Source organism: Rhamphochromis sp. 'chilingali' (genome assembly GCF_963969265.1).
Source record: "Rhamphochromis sp. 'chilingali' genome assembly, chromosome: 14".
Classification (NCBI taxonomy): domain Eukaryota; kingdom Metazoa; phylum Chordata; class Actinopteri; order Cichliformes; family Cichlidae; genus Rhamphochromis; species Rhamphochromis sp. 'chilingali'.
The window spans coordinates 24,632,791-24,654,475 of NC_137941.1; the positions used below are offsets into that span (position 1 = coordinate 24,632,791).

Sequence of the window (21,685 nt, forward strand, 5' to 3'; positions counted from 1 at the left end):
CTCCTGAGATGATTTTTTTTATTTTATTTTACTCAGCACTATGCAGGATACAGAAATCTATACTTTAAGATCTTTTTCACTTAAAAAAGCAAATTGGTCATTGCTTTGTAGTTGGTTGATGCTTTACGCCCTTAAAAAAAAAAGTGGTTTGTTCTGTTGAACAGGGTCAGCATAAATTCATGGCTACAGTCTGTCCTGTGCCAGCAGTCCAGGCTGGAAGCCTTGCACATGTCCTTTTCTTTCTTTGTTTTCCTGCTGTTCTCTCTCTCTGGAGCGGTGTGTTATGACTAGGGATGGGTATCGTTTAGGTTTTATCCGATACCAGCGTTTATTACTGGGTCCCTCTTCTTCAGAGGAGAAGACTGCTCGTCTCCTCCTCCCTTTCGTCCTCCTTTTGCTCCTCCCTCTACTTCTCAGACGCAATTATAAAAAGTTAGAAAAAAGCCAAATCACTAACACTTTGGAGTAACACAAATATTGGTCAAACAACTACTAAAATAACTATTAAACTATTAAAAACTATTAAAAAAAAAACAAAAAAAAAACCACCTGTCAGGAGTAGGGATGGGTATCGTTTAGGTTTTATCCGATATCGGTGTCAAACCGGTATTTTTGAAACAGTGCCGGTGCTTAAACGGTGCTTAAACCGGTGCTTAAAGAATGGAAAACACAAACTTTGTCCAAAAACCTCTCATGTTCAGCTGTTTTTTTTGTAAAAAGATAACAATGTTAGCCTTTTCTGCAGCTATAGAGCATATACGGCATCACTCTTGGCTGGAAGCAGTGCTTAAACAATGGAAAAAACACAAACTTTGTCCAAAAACCTCTCATGTTTAACTGTTTTTTTTGTAAAAAGATAACAATGTTAGCCTTTTCTGCAGCTATGTGGCATATATGGCATCACTCTTGGCTGGAAGCAGTGCTTAAACAATGGAAAAAACACAAACTTTGTCCAAAAACCTCTCATGTTTAACTGTTTTCCACTTTTTCTTTGGTCACTTTAGCCTTTTTGGCCAGGGTGAAGGGAGTATCTGCCATCAAACAAGAAGACAGCTGCATGTAACTACGACGGTGTTTGCTAGTTCACCTTACATGCATTAATGTAATAACGTGGTTAGCCTACTCAGCGTAAATTACACACGAACAACATTAAGCTACTCACCCAGAGAAGAACGGCTTCTGCTGCCATCATCATCCTCATCATTTCTGCTACACTGGCAGGGCTAGGGGCCAGGACTCTACTCTTCGTGTTTTTGGGGGATGTTGCTAACTCCGGGTCCGATAACAGGCACCACACCCGCAGTAGATGTGCTCGGTGTGAGGTCTTGCAGCAAGCTATCAAATACGGCGCATTTCTCGGCTTTTAAAAAAAACGTTATGCGTCGCCAGGTGTTTCATCGGATTCGAGGTGTTACCTCCTTTGACAGTATCACAGTATCAGCTTAAAGCACTTGTTGCAGGCTGCGGAGTTTGCATATTTTGCTGTGAAGTACAGCCAGACTTTTGACCGCTTTGCCTTGGTCATTTTTAACCTGTAGCTCTGCTCTAAAAGAACGTACGTACCTGGCCCCGCCTACTATCCTCGGAAACGTAAAATGATTGGCTAGAATGTCAAAGGAGCTTGCAAAGAAAAGCGTCTGGACTTCTTTAAGTTGCTTGAAGACGTTTCACCTCTCATCCGAGAAGCTTCTTCAGTTCTAAGGTCAAATGGTGGAGAGTCCCAGATATAAACCTAGTGGGAGTGACCCCCCCACAGAGGGACAGAGGGGAGGGGTCACTCCCACTAGGTTTATATCTGGGACTCTCCACCATTTGACCTTAGAACTAAAGAAGCTTCTCGGATGAGAGGTGAAACGTCTTCAAGCAACTTAAAGAAGTCCAGACGCTTTTCTTTGCAAGCTCCTTTGACTACGATGACCTGGATGACTGAGAACCTTCACAGACAGATTGGCTAGAATCTAAAGTGTATCACAGCTCAGGAAAAAAAAGCACCGAAATGTGCGCTGCTTTTCGGTCTGGTTACTACCGTTTATGTCAGAACGATACCGGTACCCATCCCTAGTTATGACCGTCTTGTCTGCCTTCTTTCTCAGGTCGTTTCCGTCAGATCGAGGTCTTGACAACAGTAGCGAACGAGTTCTTCCAGCTCTACAGTCAAGTTTCTGGGCAGCCGGTCCAGCGGATCAGCACTACGGATCAAGGTAATGACGACAACAACAACAGAAAGTCCATTGAAGGACTGTTTTAGTCTGGACCGGCTGAGCGGCGCAGAGAGTCGTGCACAAACACTAATCTGACTTTTACTGCTGTGGAGGATGTTTACAATAAAATGTACTTAATATATTACAGTGGGCTTATTTAACTGAAGTCATCAGACTAGAAAAACACTGATAAAAATCACTAGCTGAATAGTTGGGTAGCCCTATACTTGATACTGAAAGCAAAGTCCATATGGTTTTTAGTCATATCTGGTCAACTTGATGTTTTAACAAGGATCACTTTACATAATAGACGATGAACAGACATTTTTAAATAAGACATGATCAGCACCCTTGCCTCCTGACTAGGGATGGGTACCGGTATCCGGTTCTGACATAAACGGTAGTAACCAGACCGAAAAGCACCGCACATTTCGGTGCTTTATTTCGGTGCTTTTTTTTCCTGAGCTGTGATACACTTTGGATTCTAGCCAATCATTTTACGTTTCCGAGGATAGTAGGCGGGGCCAGGTACGTACGTTCTTTTAGAGCAGAGCTACAGGTTAAAAATGACCAAGGCAAAGCGGTCAAAAGTATGGCTGTACTTCACAGCAAAATATGCAAACTCGGCAGCCTGCAACAAGTGCTTTAAGCTGATACTGTGATACTGTCAAAGGAGGTAACACCTCAAATCTGATGAAACACCTGGCGACGCATAACGTTTTTTTTAAAAGCCGAGAAATGCGCCGTATTTGATAGCTTGCTGCAAGACCTCACACCGAGCACATCTACTGCGGGTGGGTTGCCTGTTATCGGACCCGGAGTTAGCAACATCCCCCAAAAACACGAAGAGTAGAGTCCTGGCCCCTAGCCCTGCCAGTGTAGCAGAAATGATGAGGATGATGATGCAGCAGCAGCCGTTCTTCTCTGCGTGAGTAGCTTAATGTTGTTCGTGTGTAATTTACGCTGAGTAGGCTAACCACGTTATTACATTAATGCATGTAAGGTGAACTAGCAAACACCGTTGTAGTTACATGCAGCTGTCTTCTTGTTTGATGGCAGATACTCCCTTCACCCTGGCCAAAAAGGCTAAAATGACCAAAGAAAAAGTGGAAAACAGTTAAACATGAGAGGTTTAGGACAAAGTTTATGTTTTTTCCATTGTTTAAGCACTGCTTCCAGCCAAGAGTGATGCCGTATATGCTCTATAGCTGCAGAAAAGGCTAACATTGTTATCTTTTTACAAAAAAAACAGCTGAACATGAGAGGTTTTTGGACAAAGTTTGTGTTTTCCATTCTTTAAGCACCGGTTTAAGCACCGTTTAAGCACCGGCACTGTTTCAAAAATACCGGTTTGGCACCGATATCGGATAAAACCTAAACGATACCCATCCCTACTCCTGACAGGTGGTTTTTTGTTTTTGTTTTTTTGGTTTTTTTTTAATAGTTTTTAATAGTTTAATAGTTATTTTAGTAGTTGTTTGACCAATATTTGTGTTACTCCAAAGTGTTAGTGATTTGGCTTTTTTCTAACTTTTTATAATTGCGTCTGAGAAGTAGAGGGAGGAGCAAAAGGAGGACGAAAGGGAGGAGGAGACGAGCAGTCTTCTCCTCTGAAGAAGAGGGACCCAGTAATAAACGCTGCCAAAATCCTCACGAGAAGCATTAGCAGACGCAACTTGTTCTCGTCCAACTCAGAGTCGACGGAAGCCCAAACGCCTAACCAGCAAATGCTAACCAATGGACATGAAGCTCCTGCTGACGCACCAGCGTCAGCAGAACAGGACGGATCCAGTACCAACTCTCACCACCAGGCAGAGGTGGTTAGCCCAAAACACATGCGCAAGAAAGACAACTGTCCCCTCGCGACAGTTACAGAGGAAACCAGTGGGGATGGAGAGACAGGTTCCCTAACAGACAACAGGTATCATTACTTAATGCATATAAACCAGTTTGAAGTTGTGGATGACACATATAGATCGATATTGAAGCCAGTGGTTCTCAAACTTTGTCAGACCTCAGTAATATCGGTCTGTCCAGTTAGGAATCATATTACATTGTGAATCCATTTCACCTGCTTTAGTACAAAGAACAGTGACAGCAGGTGTGATGGAGAGGCAACAAATGAGACAAAAGGGAAATACTTAGCAAGTGGTGCCCACAGACCATTTCTAGTTTTGCTTTTTGCTACCGTTAATCCTGTAGCAAATAAGATATTAGATGGTGTCCTGGGGATCTCTTTCCAGATCTGGATCAGAGCATTAGTGAGCTCCTAGACGGTCTGTCTCTGGTTTCAGATGCACCATAACATCTCAGATGTTCTCAATTGGATTCAGGTCTGAGGAATGTGACGGCTAGTCAGTGCCATCAGTTACTGTCATTCAGGAATTGCAGACATGAGGCTGGGCATTGTCCTGTACAAGGAGTAACCCAGGTGTCACTGAATCATCTCAGGTAATAGATGTGAGGATTGCATCCCCGCACATAACTGCAGTCAGAGTACTCCTAGCTAGCATGTAAAGATCTGTACCACTCTCCAAGAATAGGCTTCCAAAGACCATCATTAACCATCATAATCGCGCTGGATGATGATGCAGGCATCATTTCACATCTGGTATTTCTGGTATTCATGATTCAGTATTGACTCGTGGCCTTATCCCTTGCCCACAGAGACTCCTGCAGATTATCAGAATTAGCCTGTGCTTATTTTTTGCTTCTGAGAATCAGATTTAAAAAAAAAAAAAAGAGCTAGTATTTTTTCTAAAATGCCACAATTTCTCAGTGCAAACATTAGCTATCTTCTACAGTGAATAAAATATGAGTTTGAGATTTGTGAGTCAACGTATTCTACTTTTATTTACATACAGAGTATGAACCCTTTTTGTAATTGGGTTTATAAATAGAAGTGACTAGAATGACTAACAAGAAAGTTTCCATTTAAAACTATTCCTCTGAATGACTTAAAATGTATTATTCACTGAATCACACAGAAGAAAAATATTTGTAAAGTACCTCAAATTTGGGATGTAATTTTTGTCATATTAGCATCCTGGTGCTACTCATAGCATCAGTGTTTTAATTCAAAACACGTAAGCTGCTGTTAATCTCTCTCATGTATTTATTAATAACCGATATCAGACTCTTCATGAAGTATGAAACTTCACTGCCAGCTTGAATCCATGCATCCAAAGCTGCAGTACTCATACATAAGCTCCCACTGTCCCAGTTTGCTCAGACGTCAAGCTAAGGTTATATAAATAACTGAATAACAAAATATTCTACCAGTTACTTCTCAGTTGACTAACTTCTACTTCCCATCAGACCTGAACAGCACACCACCGACCCAGACCTTCAGTCAACCAACCAGGGAACAGGGGAAGGCACTCAGGTGGTTAAAGAGGTGGAGAAAAGAAACTCCACCCCAGAGAAAGCTCCTCACACCCTGGCTCCGCCACGGCCGGCACATCTTCGCACAGAAAACGCAGACTCTTTTGAAATAGAGGAGGTACGGGTTTCTCTGGGGGCTTCATACTCCTTGGTCAAATTAGTGGGTGACCTCTTTCCATGGGCATGTTACAATGTTGTCACCAACTACTATTTAGCTGTTCCTGTGTTTGTGATGGTGTCCCAGGTAGAGCAGGGCGATATGGCCAAAAATATTTATCACGATATATATTTGAAAATTTGCGATATCGATATAACCGACGATATAATTGATGCGAGACAAAATACAACTCCACAACATTACTAGCGCAAAAAGACAACCTTCCATTTATTTTCACTTAAACAAGAAGCTGGTTTTTATGTACATTAAAGCTTTATAAAAATGTAACAGTGCAAATGCAAATTCCTTGCTGAAAGTTTAACCAAAAGGCATTTCCAGTAGAAATGGGCTGACATATCCTGAGCATAACCATGTATAATATCCACTGAAGTTAAAAAGAGGTGCTTTGCAACATTAAACTGCAGTGTGCAGTACGCATTTTTCGGACCATAAGGTGCACGGGATTATAAGGCACATTAAGCGAAACAAAGCAGTCAGATAAATCAAACTTTATTAAACTCATTCTTCTTGCTTCCTCCACTTCTGTACCATTGATTCATTAATGTTGAATTCTCTGGCAGCTGCTCTATTCCCATGTTGTTGCAGTATATTAATGACTAACCTCGTATTGTGGATGGATTATCTCAGTTGTTCTCCTGACTGAAGTTTGGTCCGTTTACAGCATCCTGCCATGCGATTGCATTTGTCTCTAACCATGAAGAACCTTCACGTTAACTTTTATAAGTGGAAAAGTGTTAGTGTTCGTCCTCCAGCTTCACTGTTTATGTTATGCTAACATAGCTGTGTCGCTAGCGATCACGTAGCACATCATTATATACCAGCTAGCCAAACTTCAGTAACCCTACAAACGTCACTGCTGTTTAGTTTCCTGTCTTCATTTATGTTGGAAGTGATAGCAGAGCTGTACGTTTGAATTTTTTCAGAAATCTCTCTGTCAGAACATGCAATATCATGCTTAGGTAACTAGCAAAACTAGCGAGCTAACTTCCGCTAGCTTCCTGCTAACTTCTAACTCCGTTAAATGTAATAACTTTTGTTTTCATGGATGCCTGGAAGTTAAACTTTATAGTTACACCTGGTAAAGCAGCAATGCTGATCGTTTTATTAAAGATGAAATAATTTAGACAGTTTTTAACTCTAAGTGATGCTGCAGTGTTGTTTGACCTGAAGCATACGGAGTTTAGGACCCAGATTACTCCCAGATTTAAGAGCATCTTAGAACGGCCGCTTGCATGTTCTGCAAAAAAATGTGCTTTGTCGTGTATCTGACGGACAAACACCAAACCAGTTCCACATCACGGAAGTTGCACCATTTTTACAAACCAATTCTGGTTCATCTGTTTCACTCAACAATCGGCCATGTGCGTATGAAAACAAAGGCACTGCGCATGCGCGTTTTACTCCCATTCTATCGCGATATTTCATTTTCCTATCGTTGCCTAACATTATACCGGTATTACCGTGAACGGTATAATATGGCCCAGCCCTAGTCCCAGGTTACCAAAGCCATTTCACATTTACATGTATGCTGTCGGTTCTCACAGACTGGTTCCCTTGTAGGCTGTTAGCCAGTGGGCATGGCTTGGAACGATACTCTAGGATTCAAATTCATGCAAATAAAGACAAAAATCCTCTACTTACTGTAATACGCTGGCAGAAGTGAAATTTTATGCATATTTAGGCTATACTTTAGACCTCAGAACCAGCTGTTCACAACAGCTTACGTCATCGGGGGGGGGGGGGGGGGTAAAAAAACAAAAAAACTCTTGAAGACAGAAAAGGGACACATGGGTGTCAGGTAGATGAGAACCCGTGTCCACTGGTCTTTGCAGCTTTAGAAAAACGAGCTTGTTGACACACGTTGCCTGAATCTGCTCAGTGAAGCGGAGTAGTTGGTAAAAAGCCTGAGCTTTTATTTAGGGGAAGGACTCTGTTCAGTTCTTTCTTTCTCCTAAAACTCAGCCTGTTTTTGTCCTGTAGATTAACGAAGACGAGGCTAACCCACACAGGACGTCTAGATCGGGAGGTGAGCGCTGACTTGAGTTTCTGAGTGACCTTATCGTTTCACTTGCATTTTTCCTTTAAGCAAGCAGATGGTCATGTTTGTATTCAGTGCTTTTCAGTAAAATGCAAATGTGTACTGTGTCTGTGAGGGCTGACTGACTGAATGCATTTCATTCCTTGTGGAACACTCACCAAGATACGTTTGAATAATACAAAAATTTCATTGTTTAGATCAGGGGTCTCGAACTCCAGGCCTCGAGGGCCGGTGTCCTGCAGGTTTTAGATGTGTCCTTGATCCAACACGGCTGATTTAAATGGCTAAATTACCTCCTCAACATGTCTTGAAGTTCTCCAGAGGCCTGGTAATGAACTAATCATTTGATTCAGGTGTGTTGACCCAGGGTGAGATCTAAAACCTGCAGGACACCGGCCCTTGAGGCCTGGAGTTTGAGACCCCTGGTTTAGATCGTTTTACTTGAAAATGACGTTTTGAAGAAATCCACGGCTGAAATTTCACTTCTTAACATTTTATTGTCTAAATATCTGTGGACTTTTCTGTCATTAACACCGACTCCCTGTTAAGGTGGATTCTGTTAGAGCCCGTTATGAACATTGTTGTTTATCTTCATTGTCCATATAGTCACACCATTGTTTGTAAGAAGTGCGAGCCCATCTTTTAATCCTTAACTAGCCAGATCGAGTACATAAAACTATATATAGTTCACTGGAGTTCCAAATCAAACACTCCTATTGATGCTTGAATCTGATGATGCTTTAAATATGCAACATGATAAGATCTCATAGAAAAACATTGTTGAAATCTTAAAAGAACTCTTTCATTATAAATGGGGGGAAAAAATTGGTGGGGCTTTTTTATTTATAGGATTTCTAACAGAACGTCAGAAAGTTTTGTTTTAAATTCTTTAACTGCTTGGTAGTAAATCATGCAACAAACCAGTGGAGTGTCGTTTTTTTCCCCCAATTAAAATTCAGAGTTCAGCAGCTTCCTGCAGCCCTTCTTTATCTGCTTTGATCCACTTAAAAGCCTTGTCTTTCTTTCCATCTTAATGTGTTTTTATTCGGTATGAACTAAGAATCTCGTTTCCTTTAGACATAGAATTTCTACACAGCTTCTTGTTGCACGCTAACATGTTTTCTATGAATGATTCTGCTCTGCCACCTGCAGGACAGATCGGGTAATGCAGGAAGAAATAAAGCTGTTTATTTCCCCTTTCTCTCTTTCTAGTAGACCTCTCGAGGAGAGACAGCCTACAGTCTGACAGCAGCGGCTATGCTGAGGAGCCTTCTGCTGATCTCAACAGCCACCTTAAGGTCTGTTTGTTTGTTTCTCATTCTTTTTTTTTTAAGTCTCTTCTGTGCATCCCTCCTATTTTTCTTTTTCATGACCGTCACCTTCAGACTTATTTGAAATGAATCATGAAAAACCAGACAAAACTTAGTCAAAGCAGGAGAAGAATCACAAGCAGCGTAATCAAATGTGGCCTAGAACGCTTATTTTATTCTCTTATTTAAAGAAAAAAAAAGTACTCCTATGTAATCTAACATAAATCAGATTTAGCAAGTAGGAACTGAGCATTCAGTGGTAAGAAAGCACCAATATAAATCAAGGTGTCCTGATTGAATAAAATAGCAGCTCTAATGACTTTGACTCTAATTGGAGACTAAAACGTGTGCAAGTAATACGTCTTTTGGTCGCACATGGGAATTTTGGATTACAAAGATTACTGCAGAGCACATTTCAAAAGTGCAACCATCAGAAAATTGCAACCACAAAAATTTAGTCACTGTAACCTGAGAATTTGATTTTGTAATGCTGTATTTTATGTTTCTACTCCTCTTCATTGTGGGGAAATACTATACCCTTTCACTATTAGTTATATATTTTTCAATATTTATGATTATTTGGGATTTAAGTATAATTTGAATTAATTGTAATCAGGTGCAGGTGAGTAGTGACAGCTGTGACAGCGAGACCACTGTGACGTCGCACCCTTCACAAGACGTGGCTACTCCCCTTGCAATGGACAAGCCAGCATTTGACCTGCCAGATGGTAGAGAGGAAGAGGCGAGGCCAGGTGAAGCTGCAGAGTCGGATCGAAGTAACTGCTCCAGGGAAGAGCACATGGATACAGAGACTTCAGAGCAGATTCCACAGTACACAGCTCACCATCTGCCCAGGAGCAGGCCAGTAGAAGTACAGCAAGATGAAACTTTGGGTAAGGAGAATGTTGAGAGATGTGACCGGACTGATCCTGATCCTGATCCAGAGCCTGAGTCTGCTCAGAGTATGCCTGCTGCAGAACAACAAGCACAGCCAGAGTCAAAGGAACCCCAACATGATTCAGAGCAAGGACCAGAGCACACTCAGAACCCGACAGAAACTGAAGGAGACACAGATACATCCACAGAGAAAACGAGTGGTGAGAACAAAGTCAAAGTAGAGCCTGTGTTCTTGGATGAAGCTGAATCACATTGTCCTGTGGCTCCAGCTTCTCTGGTCCATAGTGCTTTAGACCGAGCCAAACAGTCGAACCGTACAGCCTCCCAGAGACGTGGCATCTCCATGCAGAGGTCCTCTTCCTTGCCCTCTTCACTCCTTTCGCCCTGCAAGATTGTATCATCTGTCAGGATCCAGTTTGGGCAAGGCCTGGCGTCCTGCACCCAGCCCAAGTACTCCTTTAAATACACCCCTGAGCCTGAGGACAAGGAAGAAGAAGAAGACGGAAGAGAGGAGAAGGAAGAGGAAGAAGTGGAGGAAGAACCAACCAACTGCCTGTCAACTCTGATCATAAATCCTGCCTGCTCATCTAGCTCCAAAAAAAAATCACCAGCTGTCTTTCCACCTAAGCCCATACCTCGGTATCTGATGCGGCCATCCTATTCCCTACAAAGCCCCAGCCCTCCTCCTGATTGGCCATCAGGAGTAAATGCCGAATCTTGGAGCACCCAGAGTGTTCCAGATTTGTCGTCCAATCCGCAGCAGCCTGGCCACTTCCAGCAAAACATGAATGCCTACCGAAACCAGCAAAGTTTGAATCCAGAGGAGAATCTGTTCTCTGATTCTCACCGTTCAGCTCAATACCCCTGTCCCAGTCCAAATCTTAATCAAAGATCTAACTCCAGCTCACATCCCTTCATGTCGAACCCTGCTTTGCAGTACACCCCTCCTCATCTACACGGTAGTCTTCCTAACCTCCACCATCACCACAGCCCTTCAGTGAACCACCGTTGTAGTCTAACCAGTCTCCTTCAGCCTTCAACTTCCCCAGGCCCCCAGCATGACAGCATCTCCAACTTGCATCCTCTTTCAACTCCCACATCTCCTCACCACATCCCTTCGGGTCACTTGCATCCTGGACCTTCTGGAATGTATCACCCGGTCTATAACCATCAATACAGTCACCAGCAACCCTACCAGCTCCCTCCTCAAGGCTCACAGTTTGGCTCGCCCTACTTTAGTCATCAAGGCTACAACCCGTACCTGTCATTTCCCCACCACACCCATCTCCATCCGACAGTGTCCCCAGAACACAGTCTGCATCCAGGGCTGGCTCCTCCTCCTGGCTTCCACATAGGCATGGGTTTGGCCCTTAGCCCAGGTCACAACCTCCATCCAGGGCTTCGTGATGCTAATGCTCCAGGTCCAGGACCCGGCCAGAGCCCATCTAGCACAGAGATGCAGCTAAGGAGAGTCCTGCATGAGATCCGGGGAACAGTTCAGAGTCTGGTCAGTCCTCCTCAGTCACACTGTCTTATCACCCTGTTAATTAAGGTTTAGTCTGGAGTTTGTAGTTCTTCTTCTTATTCGGAGTTTCCCTTCTTATGTTGTTATCGCTGTTCTCCTCATCTAGAACCGAGCCGATACTCCAGACATGTTCAGTGAGCCCAGAGCAACTCTGCCTAATCACCAGGTACCGTCATCTCCTCTGATGCCTGCGTAGCTTTCTCTATTTTGGCCACATAGAACGTTTGTATGTTAAATCAATAAAACAGTGTTTGTTCCCGGATATAGCCTTCAGTATTTAAATGTTGCTTTTCGATTCCACTGAAAGCAGCAAGTGTTTTTTGGGTTTTTTTTACTGGCTCATTATTTACATGTAAGAACCTTGTGTTCCATATTTACATATTTTCCATTGCATGACTGAAAACCTACACACTCTTAGTTTTCAGTGCTTGTTCTTCCAACCAGAAAGCGCTGGAGCAGACCGTTGTCACTATCAGTAAATGTGTGATTCACTGTGCGCCCGTCTCTGGTTTTAGACTTTGGCAGAGTTTCAGCAGAAGAGGCGGAGCCTGAACTTGTTCCGCAGTCAGATGATGGATCTGGAGCTGGCAATCATCCGACAGCAGGCTCCGGTCTACAATCACCTGAGCCCTGCTGACAGGTGACTCACAAAAGCAAACAGAAATGTGACGGTGCCGTGACACCGCAATGCAAAGCAAACCTGGAGAGTGTGTTTGTGTGTGTTTGTTTGCAGGCTGGAGTTGGAGCAGCTTCAATCTCTGAGGTCAGCGGTCAGAGAGGAACTGCAGGAGCTCGAACAGCAGCTGGAAGACAGACTGGAGCTGACGCACCGCACGCAGCACAGAGTAAATGCACACCAGAGGATTTGTGTAAAACAGCTATTGTCATGCTTTTTGTGTTAAATTCTGGGGGAAAAAACACCTGAAACATCAGATCTGTAAAATGGCACAAATATATGTAAAAGAAAAGTGTAATGGAAGAGTACTAAAGTACAGCGACACAACAAAGGACGTGGGGCTAAAAAGTCCCCACCGGCCCCCTCAGAATTAGCTAGGCTGGTATAAATATATAGTTAAAAAGGAGGCCTTTCATATGCTGTGACTTGTTTTCACCAGCCACCTAAGCCACATGAGGATACAGCACTTCAAAGTTTACCCCATTAAAAGTCATTAAATCAGTGCAGTTTTGCTACTGAAACTACGATATATTCCATGATACTGAAGCATAAACATAATATTTTATGTTTTTGCTAAATAATTTTGTACAAAAATTGTCAACTGATTCTGAGAGAAAAGGCAGAAGGCCTGTTATATTAGTTTGTTGTAATACTGCCATTGTTCTTTTCCTCAGGGTCTTCACAGAGACTTCAGTGTTGAAAGTCTGTCCACCGCCTCTGCGTTGAGAGCCATGGAGCCGGTCAGCGCGCGCGCGCACACACACACACACACACACACACACACACACACACACACACACACACACACACACACACACACGCAATGTTTTTGTTACATAAAGCTGAAAATACTAATGTCTTAACCTTTTCCTGCCCGTCTTTCCTATCTGTCCAGGTGTCAGACCTCCTCAGAGAGCAGCTCTTCCTGCAGTCAGAGATCGGCTCTGACCGCCACTCCTCCTACACAAACCCCTCCCCGAGGTCAGTCAGTCCAGTGAGAGAAGATCAAGGAGGAGGAGATGGCAAACAGAAGCAAGGAATGTATCGGGCATCGATTAATATAACCCCTGCGCCCCCTCCTCGACCCAACGTACACACTGAGGAAACTGAGGAGGGGGAGAGAGCCAGTGATGGAGCAGCATTAGCAGCAGGAGGAGGTGGCAGAGGAGAAGCACCAGAGGTGGAGGAAGGAGCAGCGGGGGAAGTCAGAGTGGATAGCCTGCAGCAGCTCATCAAAGAGGTAATGGTTTAAAGCAATTTATTCGAAGCCAAGATTGAGGTCAGGAAATTCATTTGCAGCTCAACTTTTTGGGATCACACTCTGGAATTCCTGCCCGACATATCGTAGCTTTCCTCTTTGTTAAGCGCGAGGACCAGCTGCCCAAACAATGTTGTTGACTCAGTGTTGCTGCTTCTGTTATTATGTTTATAGAGGAAAAAACATTTACAAATGAAGTTACAGATGCTCGTAGGTCTCACCAGAGACTGTAATTGCACTCTCGGCTTAACAATGATTAATAAATATTTATTAAAGTCAATAATAAGTCAGTAGCAAGGGGTGTGAAGTGATGCATGAATGCATTAGCAAGTGTGACGTGTGTGTGTTGTACATGGAAAACCAAACCAAATGACAACGACAACAAAACAAACAAAGCAGCGCGTGGCTTGGAGGCGGAGTAGTCACAAATCCATAGAAGGCGGTTTAAATAGTCCTTTAACATCGAGCAGGCATTCTGGACTACACACGTGTCCTGTATCTTCACATCCGGTAACAAGGAATCCAGGAGTCAGGCTACAATAGTAGATGTAAATTTAAACAAAAGTCTTTCGTTTTCTGTCTCCAACTATTCAGTTTACAGAGAAAAGCAGCAAATATCCATAAAACATTTTTTGTCCATGGAACCAAAGACCACGAACAAAAGATGTTTGTTTGTTTGTTTGTTTCCTTTGTTTCTGGCTACACAGTCAAGAGTTGAGCAACCATTGGCTCCCTATTAAATCCAGAATCTAATTCAAAATCCTGCTCCTCACATACAAGGTCTTGAGTATTCAGGCTCTATCTTATCTTAAAGATCATATCACTGTATCACCCCAAAAGAGCACTTCACTCTCTCACTGCAGGGTTACTTGTGGTTCCTGGTATATTTAAAAGTAGAATGGGAGGGAGAGCCTTCAGTTTTAAGGCCCCTCGTCTGTGGAACCAGCTCCCAGTTTGGATTCAGGAGACAGAAATACTCTCTATTTTGAATATTAGGCTTAAAACTTCTATTTTTAATAAAGCTGGATCGGGTGAAACTTCTCTTAGTTACACTGTGTCTCTTAGATACACTGAGCGTTTCTCCTTCACTCACCTTGTAGGTTCCTATCTAGATCAGATACTATGACACCATCAGGTTCCTACCTACTGCCCATCAATACGCTAAAATCATAAATCTTTGCAGTACATATAAAACACCGTATATAAAAACTGAGTCATTTTCATTTGATTTCCAACAGCGTTAGCATGGCAGATAATCTGCTGCTAGTTGCTGATTGCAGTGGGTGGAGTTGTCCTATAAACCCTTTCTTTACAGTGGCTCCACCAAGAGTTATTCCCTAAGTTTGACTCGTCTTATCTTTCATTTCATATTTCTTCTCATTTTTAGGAGATTCTTTTAAAATCGTCAGTTCTTTTCACACCTTATCTTATCCCCCTGTGCTCAACATTTCCAGAGATATAAAAGCTAGATAACAATAAAATGTTGTACTCAGTTTTCTGATTATATAAGGTGTCTTTGCATTAAAAGCTTAAATTAAAGGAGGATTCTCCACAACAATCTGAGGGATCAGGTCAAGTTTTTAAGCACTTTCACCTCTTCTGATTCTTGTTTTCCAGATTCGAGAGAGTGTGGCGCAAGAGGTGCGACGGGAGATCTTCAGCGAGCTCTTGGCTGCCGTTTCACCACGGCCGTCACCGCTACCCGCCAGGCAACCCCCCGTGTAGTCACAGCAACAGCAGAGCACCGCCCCTTTCAATCACAGCCTGAGAGACACCACTGTCTGTCTGTATCACTGTATAGCTGCGTAACACTGTGGAACACAATGTGTGTCTGGTACACTGTACGTCTCTAACACTGATGATGAAACATCACCTGTATGTGAATAGCCCCGCCCCCACCTGGTTGCATCTACTGTGGTGGTCTGATGCTTTTTGGCTATGGCACCCAGAGACATCAACGACATCCCTTCTTCCCTTCCCAAACTGTTGTGACCAAACAGCAGACGCACCTAACTACAACCACTGCCACTTTTGCTAGTTATGCTAGTTATACTAGTATACTAGTTTGCTCACACCTGCCAGTATGACCACTACTAATCCCAGTTCTGTCAAATCTCCTCTGATCCCAGCAGGAAATCAGATGACACTAGCAGAAGACATGTTTGGATAATTGTATTTAAAGAAATCATAGAGCTGAACTGTGCAGCTGCACATAATACTAATCACAATGATCTTGTCCGTGATCACCTTCAAAGAACAATGTAAGATTACTGAATGTAACCAACTGTGGCATCAGTGTTCAAAACCTCAGCAGTTAAAGCGTTAGTTCAGCCCAGTCGGCCACAACATTAGAACCACCGCTCATCTCGGTGCAGCGAGGACGTTGTGACAAGTGCACTGCAAACACTGCCAGGATAAACTAGGCTGCACTCCACAGCCAAACAACAACAGCAGAAAAGGATTTGGTGTCAGTGTCCTGGTGCCAGATACCACAGAACATCCCGGAGTTCATGCCCCCGTGGGTCAGAGCTGTTTTAATTACAATGATGGGCACCTAAAGCAGTGTTATGCAGATGGGTTTAATGAAGTGGCCGTTGGGTATATTTCCTCTCTTCCTGCTTTATTTTTATTTTTTTAAAGCTCTTGAATTTTCTAGAACGTCTGAAATTTTTGCTTCTGTTCCACGATGAGCATTAATTTAACTTAATTTTCTGCTGATCACAGCAGTGAAAAATGAAATTTAATAAATCTGAAAGTGAAACGGCACCTTGGTTACTCTGAATTCTCCCTGGACCTTTATTGGGAATATTTTTAGTTGTTTAAAAACAAAAAAAAGCAGTGAAAACTGTTTCTGGGCATTATGTATCTGAGTATTTTTAAAGTTTTCAATTTCAAAGAGCCCATGTTATGCTCATAATATAGACTCATAATTTTATTTTGGGGGATCTATTAGAATATGTTTACATAGTGTGTTTTTTTTTTTTTTTCTTAAAACACATACAAATTTTTATATATTATAGATGACATCGTATTTACTCATTCTGCACATTCCTGCAGCTTCTCTTTCCACTGTCTAAACTGTTTCCAGCTACTTGTCCTCTGACAGCTGTCAGGGAGGCCAGTGTGTTAGACAGTAACAGAAGAACCGTATGAGCAACAAACATGTGAACTTTAATCTTAGTAACTTTCCAAACCTTACAAGTTCACACATAAGCTATACAACAGACCTAAAGGAAAGGTGGGGAAAAACAAGAACAACAGGGGCGCTTGAAGCATTTTAGTCCCGGGCTGTTCAGCAGTATATAAAATAATTCATGTCTGAAGAGCAGTTGCTTCTGACTTCAACTCTGTTTCACTTTGTCACATCGTGGAGCTGCTTTGTTTTTTTTTTTAAATCAGCTGGACGCTTTAAACATGAAGCAGCTGCTTCTAAGCCCCCTAAACAAACATTTGAAACATTTCTTTATGGTATGAACGCCACAGGTGAAACTCTTTGGTCCTACACAATGTTGGGGTGGAGCCAGAAAGTGGATATTTATCCTCAAGGAGACTTTTTTTCTATTATTGAATTAGGCAGAATTGAGCCTTAAAAACAAGGAAAATGCCCTAACAACTATTAGGCTGTACACTGTTAGAGACTGTAAAGATCTGCATTCCTTAATCTTTAATAATAGTGCTGAATTCTTTCCACCTTAAAATGACTCATTCCATGCACATTTCACCTTAATTGCTTAAAAAGGGTTTAAGTAGACATTTAAGAGTTTCTGATGCATCATCATCGCCTCCATCATCGTCGTCATAGTCCTCCTGCTGCTCTTCTTTTTCTGGTTGTGTGTTGCCTCCTGCTCATCAGATCATCAAAGATATTGAACAACCTAACTCCAATCACAGTACTTTTAATAATAACCCATTTTATGTTAGAGTACACTAAGTTTTGTTTATATGGATAACCTTGCTGTCATGGCCTCCAGCTATTTAACAAAACACAAACAAAAAACACAAAACAAGCATTTGTATTTGACAGCTATGGAGCTGCGAGAAAAGGTGTTTTGTTTCTCTTTGGATGAGACACCAGCAGCTAGCCCCTTTTTCCAGTCTTTGTGCAAAGCTAAGCTAAAGCATCCTGTAAAATCGAGGAGTCTTTGCTTCAAGTGTTTTTGTTTGGGTTTATTTCTTTATGTCGATCATGCTCGAGCAGGTGGAGTCAGCGTGCAAAGTCATGAGATGCTTACGTTCTAGATGACAGAGATTTCTGTAAGTTGTCATGGGGACCGTGATGATGATGTGGATGATGATGTATTGGCAAGTCAGAGGGAAGAGCTTAGTGAGATTTAGCTGCGTTGGCATGTTAGTTTCACTTGTGCAATAATGTAAACATATTTTTGATCATACGGAGCTCATCTGTGGATATCTTGTTGTGATCAATGCAAACCGCATGTCTTAATACAGATAAACCTGAAACTTGCTGCTTTTATTCTGGGAAATTTGAATCTTCTGCTTGATCACAGAAGCATTAATAACCAGTTGGCAAACCTGTTTTCTTTAGCATTAAAGCCTTTGTTTATGTGGTCGCTCAGCTTTCTGCATGTACCATTAGTTATTGATGAATACAAATGTAAATGTGGGAGCTGAATGTGTTTGAGGCATCCACGGCCTAAACATTAGGTTTTATTTTATTTTTAAGTCATGTCGTTGGCTTTATGATCTTGTCGTGATTACTTTGAACTTCCACGCATACTTGCATTAGGACTGAACTTACGTCCTGAAAGCTGATCTTTGTGTGTATGGACGTACGTCCTTTGTCTTTGGAAACAATATATCTAAGGTCCAAGGTGCACTCCCTAGTCATGTGAAGCTTTCAGCAACATTTAGCATCAACATAATCATTGAGCACGTGGCTCAGATGTTGTCATGTGGCATAAATATTTAGTCCAGTCCAAACTGGTATGAATTAAACTGGTATTTGTCCTTTGATTCTCTTCAGACTTTACTGAATTTGTGTTTGCAGAAAACGTTCTCTCTGTGCTCGCTGATGAGAAATCCTTCACACACTTCTAATTCATTTTAATGTCGGACTGTGGGTGTCTACTCATTTCTGTTAATGTCTAATAATGATTATGTGTATTTTGTACTGATGTCTTAAATGGGATGCAAGGAGGGGACACTCTATAGAGATGAGAAAATAAAGATGTATTTATTTTCAGTACAGAGGAGTGGTGTACCGTGTGTTTGTGTGTGGACCTCAGAAGGATCCCATAAATACTCGATATTTAGACAGACAAGCTGAAAATTTGCCTGACAAAGACAATATTTTTGTAATTTTGCCACCAGCACAGTGTATTTGAAAACAAACAATTAAGATGTGATTGAAGTGTAGGAAATCAGCTTTACTTTGGGGATTGTTTTTTAAGATTTGCATAAATTGTTTGGGAATTATGCTTGGGAATTCCAGTTGGAACCAGGCAACTTGTGTTTACTAACACTGTGACTGCTGATAGAAGAAGCAGGATAAATTCTGAAGTGTACAGGGCTAAACCCTGTGCTCAGATTCAGCCAAACTCTATAGACAGCACTTCAGTGTAAATGGATGATGACCCAAAGCATGCTGAAAAAAAAAAACAAGTTTCTCAGTGGAAAGCAATGGGATATTCTTTAATGCCCAAGTCAGTCACCTGATCTCAACTCGGATTGTGCTATTTATTTATTAAATACAAAACTAAATGCAGAAAGACCCAAAAATAAGAAACAACTGGAGGAGACTGCAGTAAAGGCTGAGCAGAGCTTCTCAAAGGAAGAAACGCAGCATCTGGTGATATCGAGAGGATTTACTAAAGGACAGATAGTTTTGTTTAAAAGATTGTGTTTAAAAGTATTGATTCAACTTCTTTAATCAAGTAGAAGAAAATCAATAAAATCAGGCTGTGAAATGTAATCTGAGTAGGAAAGTAAAAAGTAGGTCTTTGACAGACATTTCTACCAGCTGTTTCTGTGCAAACTAACTGAACGTCATATTATTTTAATATGATAATTATAAAGTAATACTACTTCAAGGCAACGCAAACTTTTTTTAAATTTGAATACCCATTAATTACATACCATCGTATTCTTTCTGATATAAAATTACTTTCTTTCCTCCATCACAAAACGAGGCTGCGATGGCCGGGAATCGAACCCGGGTCAACTGCTTGGAAGGCAGCTATGCTTACCACTATACCACCATCGCTGTAAACACATCTGGAATCAGGCTTCTGTTGAGTCGTCAGTTTATATGGGTGTATACAAACAGCAGGAAGAGAAGAAGCATGACCAAAAATGTGTTTTGTTAGAAACCACAAGATTGTTTATCTTCTGTCAAATCCTACTAATCTTGCAGAGCTCCCTCACCAAAGTTTTGGGGTTTTTTGTTTTTGTTTTTTTTTGCCTGAATGTGAGGAATTAATTGGGATTCAGCAGGTGGAGGAACTCAAAGGTTGGTTGTAGTGGCTCAGCTCAGAGGGGAAAAGAATCACTACTCAATCATTTCTAATGTGAGTTTCAAGAGATTTTCTTTGCATACAAGCTGCGACCAGGCGTTTAGGTTCAAATCACTTTGATGTCTTAAGGCCTGCAGTGCTGGGGAATTTAAACTTCCCTCAAATATGTTAAACATAAGGTAACGGGCCTGCTGTGAAAATGAAAGGAGTAAAAAGTACAGATATCCATGTTAACATTTAAGGAGTAAAAGTTAGAAGTTATCAGAAAAATAAAAAGTCAATGTGTAGGTACCTGAAAATTCTACTTAAGTACAGTAACTAAGTATTTGTATTTCGTTGCTTCCCACCTCTGATGTCCATGGGTTCTTGACTTCAAGTAGTCATTGACTGCAAAGGATTCCTATCCTTATGTTTAAAATGACGTTAGTCTGTTTAATTTGAGACTGAAACTGGGCGCTGTGTATATAAAAATCGATGTACTTCCTAGGGATGTTAACCTGCTATTGGTAATGTGAGTCATCACATGAGCAAAGGTGTGAAAAATATGTGAGTCATTCCCATCACCTGGCCGACAACTGAAACCTCTGTGAGACCTTGCCCCACCCCGCCATCATGTGAGCTGTTGATGTCACATAAATGTGAATAGACTTAAACAGTGGATGCCGTAGACGTGTCCACAAATGCAACACAGGAGGACAAGACTCCGAGGCACACCTGCAACACCTAAGAAAGGACACGCTTCCCAGGATCCCAGTGTTCACATTTTGGACAATGACAATTGGTTTAAGAGAACAGTAAATGAGGCCGTGTATGTCCACTATGATCGACCATCTTTGTGGGTTATGACACCTCCAAAGGGACAGCCCTCCCTAGAAAACTAGACAAAACTAGACAGTTGATCTATAAATGACAAAGCCTCTTGGATGATAAGTGAAACATCCTCAAAATATCTAAAGAAGTCAAATTGCCTTCTTTTTAAGCTCTCAATATTACTGGCCAGTAAGAAGTATTACTCACAGATCATCAGGTTCTGCACACTTAGTAAAACACCTTTTTTCCACCTTAATCTTTCCATGGCCAACTCAATCACCTGATATCAGCTAAGCAGATTGTGCTATTTAGTTATTAAATACAAAACTAAATGCAGAAGGACCCAAAAATAAGAAACAACTGGAGGAGACTGCAGTAAAGGCTGAGCAGAGCTTCTCAAAGGAGGAAACACGGCATCTGGTGATATTGAGAGGATTTACTTAAGCACAAGTACAGATAGTTTTGTTTAAAAAGTACTGATTCAACTTCTCTGCTCAAGTAAAAGAAAATCAATAAAATCTTTTTACAATAAATTGTTATTTTACTTTGAATACCCATTTATTGTATACTATCGTCTTCTTTCTGACATTAAACAGGTTTGTTTTCCTCCCTAATTGCTCTGTCACAAAATGAAGCTGCGATGGCCGGGAATCGAACCCGGGTCAACTGCTTGGAAGGCAGCTATGCTTACATCTGGAATCAAGCTTCTGTTGAGTCATCAGTTTATATGGGTGTATAAAAACAGCAAGAAGTAAAGAAACATGACCAAAAGTTGGTTTTGTTAGAAACCACAAGATTGTATATCTTCTAATCTTGAAGAGCTCCCTCACCAAAGCACAGGCCTTGGTTGGGAAATAAACAGATGTGGCAAAAGCAAAGACATTCTTTAGTTAAAAATACAGATACTTGTGTTAAAGTTAAGTACCGATCAATTG

At 41.7% G+C, this 21,685-nt stretch overlaps 1 protein-coding gene across 5 annotated transcripts in view; it reads left to right on the plus strand.

The window, feature by feature from the left end:
- itprid2 (ITPR interacting domain containing 2) overlaps nt 1-16,858 on the plus strand; it is a 52,557-nt gene extending 35,699 nt beyond the window's left edge. For 2 of the 5 annotated variants that reach the window (XM_080903430.1, XM_080903431.1), the window contains exons 11-22: nt 2,094-2,201; nt 3,756-4,122; nt 5,520-5,703; nt 7,744-7,789; nt 9,014-9,099; nt 9,728-11,515; nt 11,640-11,699; nt 12,049-12,173; nt 12,267-12,378; nt 12,884-12,949; nt 13,105-13,449; nt 15,085-16,858. In XM_080903430.1, coding sequence (XP_080759556.1) covers nt 2,094-2,201; nt 3,756-4,122; nt 5,520-5,703; nt 7,744-7,789; nt 9,014-9,099; nt 9,728-11,515; nt 11,640-11,699; nt 12,049-12,173; nt 12,267-12,378; nt 12,884-12,949; nt 13,105-13,449; nt 15,085-15,192 — 3,395 coding nt within the window. In that variant the 3' untranslated portion in view covers nt 15,193-16,858. The remainder of the gene's footprint in view (nt 1-2,093; nt 2,202-3,755; nt 4,123-5,519; nt 5,704-7,743; nt 7,790-9,013; nt 9,100-9,727; nt 11,516-11,639; nt 11,700-12,048; nt 12,174-12,266; nt 12,379-12,883; nt 12,950-13,104; nt 13,450-15,084) is intronic. The other 3 variants (XM_080903432.1, XM_080903433.1, XM_080903434.1) reach the window with 3 other exon arrangements.
- Nucleotides 16,859-21,685: the final 4,827 nt, after the last annotated feature.